Source organism: Sapajus apella, unplaced genomic scaffold, assembly GCF_009761245.1.
Source record: "Sapajus apella isolate SASKATOON/1434 unplaced genomic scaffold, GSC_monkey_1.0 scaffold126, whole genome shotgun sequence".
Taxonomy (NCBI): Eukaryota; Metazoa; Chordata; class Mammalia; order Primates; family Cebidae; genus Sapajus; species Sapajus apella.
In genome coordinates, this window is record NW_022437066.1 from 2,431,964 (window position 1) to 2,443,325 (window position 11,362).

The 11,362-nt window shown below is 55.2% G+C and overlaps 1 protein-coding gene across 1 annotated transcript; it reads right to left on the reverse strand.

Annotated features, from left to right (window-relative positions):
- Positions 1-5,818: 5,818 nt before the first annotated feature.
- LOC116539174 (beta-lactoglobulin-1-like) lies at positions 5,819-10,049 on the reverse strand. The gene is given in 6 exon segments (XM_032261870.1): positions 5,819-5,835; positions 6,109-6,213; positions 7,084-7,188; positions 8,355-8,452; positions 9,046-9,185; positions 9,954-10,049. Coding segments are annotated over 6 exon segments (561 nt in total).
- Positions 10,050-11,362: the final 1,313 nt, after the last annotated feature.

Here is an 11,362-nt window from a genome sequence, read left to right on the forward strand (position 1 = left end):
GACACGCCCCCAGGAGTCAGTCATCTCCCGCAGGGCTCCGCCCACAACACGTGGGAATTATGGGCTCTACAGGATGAGATTTGGGTGAAATCACAGCACAGCTCAAAGAAAGGAAAGTTTCACTAGCCATAAATCGGGCACAACCCACATTTCGGGGTCTTAGCTTCTCAGCCGATGCTCTGAACACAAAGGCCCCAAATCCCCGTGTGCCCACACCAGCAGAATACAGTGAATCAAAAGCTGTCAGTGGAGTAAAAAAAGCATCAATAACTGGGAAAAGTCACGCAAATGTCAAACCGAAAGAGCTCCCTGACCAGGGATCAAACCCAGGCCACGGCAGTGAAATCACAGAATTTGAACTGTTACTCCACCAAGAACGTGGCTTTTGTTATTCCCGTGGGCCATCTGAAGTGAGGAGTTTGAGCCTCCAACATTGTTTCAGGTCAGATTTTTCTCTTTCATTTATTCTAAGTCTAGCCACGACCCTATCATGTTTTCTTTTTAAAGAAGAAATTCAATCATCCCATCCTTTTTGAACATGGAAGCCTCCGGAGTCTCTGATGGTGGCTGATCAGAGACTGTTCTCTCAGAACGAGGCTCTCTCTGTTTTCCCCTTAGAACAAAGGTTGGCACTCAGGCCTGGCACTCAGGTTCTCTGTAATTGCACTCAGCTTAGGAAGGGCCCCTTCGAGTGTCCTTAGCAGGAGAGTCCTCATAAAACCTCATGGACCAGCTGAGTCTGACTGGACTGGGAAGGTCCCCTCCTAAACCCAGAGCCAACGGAAACATTCCCTCCAGAGTCTAGCTGGAGGGAACCAGGACAGGGACTGGGAAGGAAACAGGAAGAAATAAAGGAACGGGGTGGAGAGAAATAAAAGTCTCTGAAGTCTTGAACCTAAAAGCAGGAGATCTCAGATCCCGGAGACCTCACCCGGCCTCCTCCCTGTGTGACCAGCTGGGGAGACAGCTGAGCTGAAGACGGTGCATTGACTTCCAGTCATGCTGGGAGAACCTGAGGCTCTTCCTCATCACCAATCATATCGACTGAAGAATGACGAGGTCTGTATATTTGGAAAGGAGAGTTTATTTCTCCTAAGGGGTTCAGTCTGCAGGGTGGCCATTCTGACAGGCCGAGAAGTGTTGCCTTAGGCCAGAAGCCAGAAACAGGGGTTTCCACAGAGAGGAAAACGGAGCAGGAATTTATGCTCAGTAGAGTGGCTGAATGTACCTATTTAATACGCTGTAGGAAGATTTATGAAAGGAGAAACACGCATGAGCAAGGGAGCTTTATGCCGTTCCGCGCAGACCAGCCAGAGCCCCTCTGCGGTCAGCGATCTCTAATTAGGAAGGAATGCTGAGCGATTGCATTGAAACAAAAAAAAAAAAAAAAAAAAAAATGGAGAAGCAGCGTCAGGTGCTTGATTGATACCAGCAGTGGAGTCTTTTGAAAGGGCTCGTTTCTAATTAGCCTTAGGGAAAAAAGTCTAATGGCAGTGACTGTGTACAGGGGGTCGGGGTGATAAGGAGGAGTGTCTGACCCCCCATCCTGTGATGGATTAGAACTCAGTTTTCAAGGTTATTTCGTGGTCTGCTTGGCCAAGAGGGGTCTGTTCAGCCGTGGGGGGCTTAGAGTTTCATTTTTATTTCCCAAATGCCGTTATAAAAAGGGGAGAGATGAGACTTTTCTCCCTACCTCGTGAGGATACAGCAAGAAGGCGGCCACCTGCAAACCAGGAAGAGACCCCCCACAGACGTGAAATCTGCCGGCACTCTGCTCCTTTTCCGGCCATTCCCAGAACTGCAAAAATAGATGTTTGTTGTTCAAGCAACTCAGTGTGCCATGCTGTGTTACGGCCACTGGAACTGACCACGAGGGAATGCGTTCGGTCGTTCACAGGTGGGGATCGTATTAATTGTAAGTTTTTTTGTGGATGTTCTTTATCAAGCTAAGGAAGCTCCTCTCTAGTTTTACTTTTCTGAGTTTTTGGAAAAAAAATATGAGCAGATATTGAATTTTGTGAAACGCATTTTCTGTATTGATTGATATGATCCTATGTTTTTTTCTTTGTTAGCCTGATAATATGGTGGGTTACAGAAATTGATTTTTAAATGTGGAACCCACCTCTCCTCCCTGGTGTAAACCCTTCTTATTCATGGTGTACAGTTATTGTTATATACTGCCGAAATCTGTTTGCTAAGATTTTGTTAAGGATTGTCACATCTGTAATAATGAGAAACACTAGGCTACAGTCACTCTAACCCCCCACCCTTTATTACTGGGTTTATGCGATTTTGGTGTCAGGGTAATAATACTGGCTTCATAAAGTGAATTAAGACGTGTTACTGCCTCTTCTATGTTATGCAACAGATTGTGTGGCATTAGTGCAAATTCTTTAAGCATTTGGTATAAACACCTTGTGACACCATCTGCACCCCAAGATATATCTTTATGGTAGATTTTCAATTAAAAGTTCAATTTCCTTAATAGTCGTAAGGGCTATTCAAGTGATCTAGTTCATATTGAATAAGTTGTGGTAGAGCGTATTTTTCAGAGAATTGGTCCATTTCATCTAAGTTGTAAAATCTCCGTGTGTAGAGTTGCTCACAGTATTCCCTTATTATCATGTCGATGTTTGTAGGGTCAGTAGTGATGTCTCCTCGTTCATTCCTGATACGAGCGATTTGTGTCTTCTTGCTCTTTTTCTTTCTGATGCCAATGTTTCCTTTCTAATGTGTATGGGTTTTGTTTCTTTTAATTGCCTTATTGCACTGAAACTTTCAGTATGTGTTGAATAAGAGCAATGAGAAAGGACAACCTTGCTTTTTTCTCAATCTTAGCTAGACTGAATGCTTACATAAAGCACGAGTTATAGGTTAGTTTTTTTTTTTTTTTTTTAAATCAGTTTAGGGAAGTTCCCTTCTATTCTTAGGTAGGACACCTAGGTAGGATTTGACTTTTCAGCCCCCTTCTAGGGCGGTAATAGGTGTCCTTTTCAGGATAGGCACTTAACGGACAGTTCGAGGTCCCCTGATACCTATGTTTTCCCTCTGGCAACACGACAGCTGGTGGCTATGTGATCACTTGAGTTGCCGAGTGACCATGAGAAGTCAGCACTCCTGCTAACCCACAAAGGAAATTCTACACAAATAAATAACTCTTTGGTGCTTTCAGCCATCGGTTTATTCACTTAGTGTTTTAGGGTTCTTCCTAAAAGCAGCATAAGCTATTTGATATTGAATGACATTCTTGGTGTGCAAAGTTTCCTTCATGAATGGAATATAATATTTTTTGAAACATATTTTAAAAAGTTAATTAAAGGTTCATATTTGGTGCTTCTCCACTTGTCTTAAGTTAGTTAATTTTATTGATACATTTGAGATGGCGTCTCACTTTGTCACCCAGGCTGGAGTGCAGTGGTGCAATCACAGCTCACTGCAATCTCTGCCTCCCAGGTTCCAGCAATTCTCCTGCCTCAGCCTCCCAAGTAGCTAGGATGACAGGTGCACACCACCACGCCCAGCTCGTTTTTGTATTTTTACTAGAGAAAGGGTTTCACCATGTTGGCCAGGCTGGTCTCAAACTCCTGACCTCAGGTGATCTGCCTACCTCAGCCTCCCAAAGTGCTGGGATTACAGGTGTGAGCCACTGCACCTGACCTTTATCGATACATTTTCTAATCTTGAAACATCCTTTGTTTTTTTGGGCTAAATCATGGCATGTCAAATACATTCGTTAGATTCAATTTGCTAATAAGACATTCAGATCTTTGTGTATTGGTTCTGAAAGCTGGTGGCTATCCTCCTCCTTGCCCTGCGTCTTCCTTGTCCAGCTTTGTTATCAGGGCAGCTGAGCAGCCCCTCATCTTCTATGCGCTGGAGTGTACTGCCTGAGCCAGGAGCTATCAGGTAAAGGTTTTTTTTTTTTTTTTTTTTTTTGAGTCAGAGTTTCGCTCTTGTTACCCAGGCTGGAGTGCAATGGCGCGATCTCGGCTCACCGCAACCTCCGCCTCCTGGGTTCAGGCAATTCTCCTGCCCCAGCCTCCTGAGTCACTGGGATTACAGGCACGTGCCACCATGCCCAGCTGAATTTTTGTATTTTTAGTAGAGACGGGGTTTCACCATGTTGACCAGGATGGTCTCGATCTCTTGACCTCGTGATCCACCCACCTCGGCCTCCCAAAGTGCTGGGATTACAGGTGTGAGCCACCGCACCTGACCCCTCAGATAAAGGTTTTTTATTCTCATCCACAGGCAGAAGATCTGGAACTATTCTGGTTTTTTCTTTTTTTTCTATGATGATTGTTCTAAGTTTTCTTATACATTTTGAGCCAATATTGGTAATTGATATTTTACCAGAAATGTATCCATGCCATCTATATTTTGAAAATTTAAAGTTGTACATGTCACTGTTATTGACAAATCTATTTCTGTTGATGGATATTCTTTTTCCTTTTGTGACGTTCAAAATATTTTATAATGAAAAACGAGTTCCTTTCCCGCATCTGACCTCTTTTGTTGAGGTCCTCAGTCCAGGGGAAATCTCTGTTTCACATTAGCCCAGAAGAGATCAATGGCATGTGTGAGCAGATGAAGACGGACAGCAAAGTTCTTTCTGGTAGCAACTTCCCTTATGCTCCTGAGCGATGCCCGGAGGTCATGGGGTTTGCATTTTTTAAATACTGCAGAATTTGATTTGTAAGTAACTCATTTAAATTTTTATATCAATATTCATTCAATGCATGGGTCTGTGATTTCTCATATTTTGTGCTTTGTGTGGCTTGGACCTCCAACATGAAAGGCAAGCTCTGGCCACATCAGCAGCATGCTTATCTAGTTCCTGAAAATTCTGAAGCCCCTGCGATGTGTCTTCATCCCCAAATATGATGGGACCTACAACGAAGAAACCATGAACTCAGCTCCCTCAGCCCCCAGTCCCCTTGCCCCCAGGCCCTGAGCCCCCCAGCCGAGGAGCCACCCAATCCCTGAGACCCTCAGCGTCTGAGTCCCCCAACCCCTGAGCTCCCAACCTGAGCCCCCCAGCCTCTGAGCCTCCTAGCCCCTGAGTCCTCCAGCCTCTGAGCCCCCCAGTCCCTGAGACCCCCAGCCTCTAAGCCCCCCAACCTCCGAGTTTCCCAGCCCCCAAGTCCCCCAAACCCCAGCCTACCCTCAGCTGCATCCACATGCACCAGTCAGGACAGAGTCAGGGGAGCAGGTTCACTAGTTTATTTATTGCTCAAAAGGGATGGCTGAGAACAGAGACCCCAGGCTGAGGCTGGGAAGTCCCAGGGTCCCAGGAAATGCTCCTTGGTCTTCAGCCTCATGGTCCCTCTGGAGGTGTGATGTCTTCTTCCTCTGGACAGGGGTCGAGGCTCCGGGACCTGATGTGTACAAAGAGGGGTCCCCTGTGACCCTGGGATGCTACAGGGTATGGGGCAGCCCCTATTAGCTGGGGGTGAGGGACCCCTGCTTGTGTGAGGGGAACCCCTACCTCACCACCTGCCTTCCATTCCCGTGAGGGGCTGTCGGGACATCAACCCAGGCCCACCCTCCCCTGAGACCCCCTCCCTCACTTACCCCCACCCTGGAGGAAAGGGGCCCAGCCTGTGCTCAGGACACAGGAAATGGCATCTGGAGAGGCCAAGCCTAGAGACGCGGGCATGTGGCCAGCTGGGTTTTCTCAGAGACCCCAGGATTCCAGAGTCACTTGCTCAGGGTCAGCCCTGGGGAACGGACACAGTGGGGTCTGTCCCAGGGTCAGCCCCAGGCCGTGGGCAGGGCTGGTACATTACCCAGGAGGCAGGACCAGGTGGGAGTTCTCTTAGACGCGGCACCGCTCTGCAGGCGGAGAGACGGCAGTGGGGGCGTCAGCGGGAGGGAGACGGCTGGGGACACAGCAGCCCCAGGGCCAGAGGTTGTGGGGTGACAGGAGGGGACGGGAGCGCACCTCAGGGTGCCTCTGCACCCCCAGGGGAGGCATGGGGAGAACTGCGGTGAGGCCATTGAGGAGGGAGGGGAGCCGCCCTGAGTGTTACAGAGCCCTCGGGGGGCTTGGGCTGGGACAGCAGCGCCTCTCCAACAGAGGCTGGGCCTGTCCTGGGCGGAGCTCACCGTCTGCCTGGGTCACGTCCAGGAAGATCTGCATGTGCACGGGCAGGGTCTTGAGAAAGTGGATGAATTCCTCCATGACCTTGTCGTTCGCCTCCGGGGTCCTGGCTGTGGGGAGGCTGGCTCAGTCCTGGGCCCTGCCCCAGGGGAAGGAGGGCGGGGAAGGAGGCCCCAGTGCTCTGAGGTCAGGAGAGTTTGGTCTGGAGTAGGTCCTCAGACTGGGCTCCCGGGCTTTGACCACCTGGCCTGCAGGTTCCCTGTCCCCAGGCCCTGCTCCTTGGCTGGGGTGGCTCCTCCTCTGTGCTAGGCAGCGCTGGGGCCTGCACAGCTCAGGACGGTGTCCACGGGGTCAAGGAGTAGAGCACGGCGCCCGCCTCCCCCACAGAGCCGGCCTCACCCCCCACGGCCCAGGATGGCTGATTTATAGAGCAGGGGGCATCTCTGCAGCCCAAAGCCATTGGTCCATTCAGGGACCCAGGGACCTCCTAGCAGCACTGCTGGTGTGACATGAAAAATGTCACCTTACATTTGTTTTCCAGACGTGATTGTTTGAAAGACATTTTAGTATCTGACTTCTTATTTGGCAAAGTAATCGCAAATCTCCACCAAGGAAGGCCATTGGGTTTAGAGGCACCTGCTGACCACACGGAGAGGTCTAACACCTGCCCTTGCGGCCGCCCTGCAGGGACACCTCCTTCCCGGTGTCCACAGTGGTCTCTGCCGTCTTCAGGGTCTGTGTCTGTCCCCAGGTCTCTGTGTGCAGTGCCACCCTTGTTTCTCAGGTGACACTAGGACCCCTCGACCCTCCCCCTTCTTCCACGGGGCTCCTGGGCTCCTAGGGAAGGCAATCCCAGGGGCTGGGGCGGGGCTGGGGCGACGGCTCCCTTGGGGGCCCGCCTTCCATTCCCGTGAGGAGTGGTCGGGACGTCTCATTCTGTGTCCATTTCCCACAGAAACCCCAGGGACTGAGCCGCGCACCCAGGTACTGGCAGGCCAGGCTCTGCTGGGAGGTGCTCTCCAAACAGATGAACAGGTACTTGCTATAGTCGGTGTTGAATAGGACGATCTTGTTCTCATCCAGATCTAGAAGAGAACAAGACAGGAGCAGAAATGAATTCTGGGCACCTCGCCGCAGCGGGAGGGGTGCTGGTCGGTCTCCTGTGGTTCAGCCGGACTTCCCGTGAGGGACGCGTCCTTCGGGCCGGTCTTCCCTGTACCTGGCGTGGTGTGACCTCCCCTCAGGGAGCTCCCAGCACAGCTCACAGGTAACGCCAAGGCGCAAACGGGGCCGGGAGAGGCCTGGCTGTTGACTGTGACCCTCCACGGAGACGCCCACTGTCCCACACTGTCCCCTGGCTCGGGATTCCCCCCTCATCATCAGGCCTGGGCAAGCCACTCCCACCGCTGTGCCCCAGTGAGGCTAAGAAACGGGGTCTCCACTCGCGTGGCAGCGAAGGCGGGTCCGGAGAGACCCCCACATGCCACAGCGGCGGGGAAGCCGAGACCCTCGGGCCGGGCGAGCGAGGTGGGCTCCGCCCACTCAGCCCAGCGACACCACCAGGCACAGCTGTGTCACCAGGGTGGCTTCTGTGGGAAATGCTGATGTCCCTGCCCAGCCGTAAGCAGGGGTGCCAGAGACCCCGGGCGGGTGCCCTGGCATGGGCGTCCTTCCAAGGTGCCTCCGTGGCTGCAGTGTGCAGCTGTGGAGGGAAGTCACACGGAGAGGACCGTGGGGGCACCGGAAGGTAGGATGTAGCTCCTGGGGAGCTCCCTGCTCCAGGCTGGGGAGGGGAGGCCGGGGAGAAATAGCCCTCATGGCTCCCTGCAGTCTTGCGTGTAGCGATGAATGAACGCAGAGTCAAGGAGATGAGTCAGGTCTGGTGGCCACAGGGGCCCTGACTCTCAGCCGTCGGCCGGGGGGTGCAGTCAGGAGCCGGGGAGGGTACAGGGAGGGTGGGAACAGGCTGGCGGCTGAGGGGCACCGCTGGCTGAGGGGCACCGCTGGCTGAGGGGCGCCGCTGGCTAAGGGGCATGGCTGCTGCCTGAGCTCAGCCCAAGTGGCCCAGTGTCACTGCAGGGAGTTAGACCAGCCCAGAGGGGACCTGGAGGCGGTGCTGCTCCCTGCCACTGCCGTCACCTTCGTCATCAGCCTGTGCCTTAGCACAGCCAGGCCAGAGGCCCAGCCCCCACCCATCCCTCGGGAAGCTGGACGGGGTCCCCGAGCTGCCTGGGCCGTGGCTGGCACTTACAGTTGATCTTGAACTCGATGGGGTTCTCGGTCTTCTCTGCGACGATTTTCTTCTCAACACACCGGTCGTTTTCCCTGAAAGGGCATCGTTTCTGTTAGCTGTGTGCACAGATGCTACGGGGCCACACGCCAGTCCTGGAGAGGCGGGCAAGGGCCAGGCACTGCGGACTGAGGAGAGAAGGGCTTCCGGGCCACGAGTGCTGGTCACAGGACAAACGCGGCCCTCAGGGAACCCACAGCATGTGGCCGGGGACCCAGCTGGAGAGGCCAGAGGGGACCAGTGAAGTCAGGGGCCGTGACCATGGGCGGCAGTGGTCCTGGGGTTCACGTCCTCATCTCCTGCCCACCCCTCGTTCCGGGGCAGGCAGTCATCACAGGGACTGCCCGGGTCCCGGAGACCACAGACCGCAGCAGCCCCAGCCCGGCCTCCACACCAGCCTTCTCCGAAGACGGCCTGGGCTGCGTGCTGTGGTCAGCTGCTGACCCAAGGCCCTTGGGCGGGGGTTCTGCGGGGACAGGCAACCTCCCAAGCTTCTTTCCCCACCCTACTTGGCACCACGAGGGTCCACACTGAAGCCCCTGGGCCCTCAGGAAATGCCTGGGGCTGGCCCCAGCTCTGCCCACCCCACACAGCCCCCCCACTGAGGGAGGGGGAGCCCCCGCCGGCCCAGCCCCGAAGATGCGGAACCCACCATTTGCGCAGGCTGATCTCCAGGTTGCCCTCGGGGGTGGGCTGCAGCGAGGTGATGTAGACCCTCAGGGGGGCCTCCTTGGTCTCCAGGAGGGAGAAGTCGCTGGCCCCCATGGCCATGGAGTGCCAGATCCCTGCCAACTGAGGGGCCTTGAGCTGCACAGGGGACCCTGGCCACCATGGCTCCCACTGTGCCCTGGGCAGGTGAGGCTGAGTCCCGCCTGTCCCCAGCCCCCTTGGGTTGGTGCAGGAGTTGGGCTGAGCTCCTCAGGCACCTATGTGGCCTGATGCCATGGGTGGGGGCTCCCCCAGCCCTGGACCCCACTCTGCTGCTCCAGGAATGTTCCAGCTAAACTCGCAGGAGCCCAAAAAAGCACCTGGCTGAGCCCATGACCTGAGTGAGGGGAATATTTGGATCCTGGGGAGCCATGTGGTTGGGACAGGAGGAAGGGTGGGGGGCAGAGAGGCCCTGCTGGGGCTGAACTGTGCCCCCCAGCAGCACCTGACTGCAGCACCTCTAAACATGAGCTAGGGTGGTTAAGGAAGGAGGAAGCTGGAGTGAGGCCACTGGGGGCCCTGACCCAATCTGATGGGCATCTTTGGGGGGGAGGTTAGGAACGGACCCCCAGAGGGGTGGCCCTGTGAGGACACAGCGGGAAGACGGCGTCTACAAGGCAAGGAGAGGAGCCTGGGGGCTCCGGCCCTGCCGACACCTTGATCCCGAACCTCCAGCCCCCAGGATGGTGAGCATCAGCCCCCCTGTTTGGGCTGCAGCCTGCAGGAGGCCAGCCCTGCGCCGCTCACAGGAGCCCTGACATCACAGCCTCCTCCGTCCACCCTCCGCGTCCTGGATCCTGGCTTCCCACACTCCCGCAGTCCCCACCCACCCCAGATCTCCCCGCCTCAAACCTTTGGGACCTCCACATCCTGCATGGCCTGGGGACTGTCGATGGCCCCGACGGCACAGATGAGGGCGACAGCCAGGGTGAGCAGGAGGCAGTTCATGGCTGCGGCTGTGGGTGGCTCTGAGCTCTGGAGCGAGAGGGAGGCTGAGGCAGTGGGCTGGGGGCCTTATATAGGAGGAGGGCAGGGGAGGGCCCCCACGTGGCCTGGCCGTGAGGCTCCTTGAATCCATGACTCATCCTCGGCCTGCGGGCAGCTTCCTCCACTGGGACAATGGGAGGCTTTTCCCTGCATCCTCTTCTGGGTCTGGGACCTGCAGTTCCTGGCAGGGCCTCAGGCGGGAGGGTCAGGGCTGGCAGCCAGTGGCAGGAGCACCTCCTGGGTCGGGGTTCTTGGAAAATGGTGGACTGGAGGCCAGCATTGAGGACAGCTGTGCCCGCGGGCGGTGGTAGGGCCAGTGGGACAAGCAGTGGGCCCAAGAGCCCCATGGCAACCCCAGGATGCCGCAGACTTCATGCAGGTGAGTGGCTGTCTGCCCCACAAAGGGGCCATAAGGCTGCACCCGTAACACTCCCAGCTGGGGCTCTTCCCACAGGTGCCCATCCACACAGGGGCTGCCCGTTGGGCTCGGCTGGGCAAGGCCTCTGTGAAAGGCTCCGCCGTTTCCTGATCTCCATCGTGCTTCTGTTTTCCTCTCCTGTCTTGGAGAGCAGCTCCTCCAGAATCCTCGGCTGCCACGTTGCAGGGACAGCGTCTCCTTCCCTGCTCAGTGGCCTCCACCTGGGACGGGCACGGCTGGAGCCAGGCTGAGGGAGGCACTGAAGACCGCAGTGTGAGGCGCTCTTGGCTTCAAGTTTTTGCAGTGAAGTGCAAGCAACAACAGTGACGGTGACCCAGCGGTGTCGGTGACCCAGCGGTGGTGGTGCTCCAAACCAGGGTGCCCAATGGCCCGGCCTGTGGCTCCGGCCCTGGGTGAGGCACACGGCAGGGGCAGTGTGGGTAGCAGGCCCAGCGTGCTCCGTGTGGATGGCGTGGTGGGTCACGGCTGCAGCGCCGGAATTTTAAGTCTTCTTAAAATTCTGGTTCCAGGCGCTTCTGTACCACTTAGCTTTGCAGCCAGGGCCGTCAGGAGCTCAGGAGCGCAGGCGAGCTGGAGGATGTGTCCCTGTTAGGTTTGGGAGGATGAAGCAAGCTGTAGAGCAACGTGTCTTTTGCAATTCCATGTGTGCAAACCAACACCCACAGGAGAGTGTGTGTGTGTGCCCATGTGTGTATGTGTGTGTGCCCGTGTGTGTACCTGTGTGTGTGTGTGTGGGCCTGTGTGTGTACCTGTGTGTGTGCCTGTGTGTGTACCTGTGTGTGTGTTCCCATGTGTGTACCTGTGTGTGTGCCCATGTGTGTACCTGTGTGTGTGT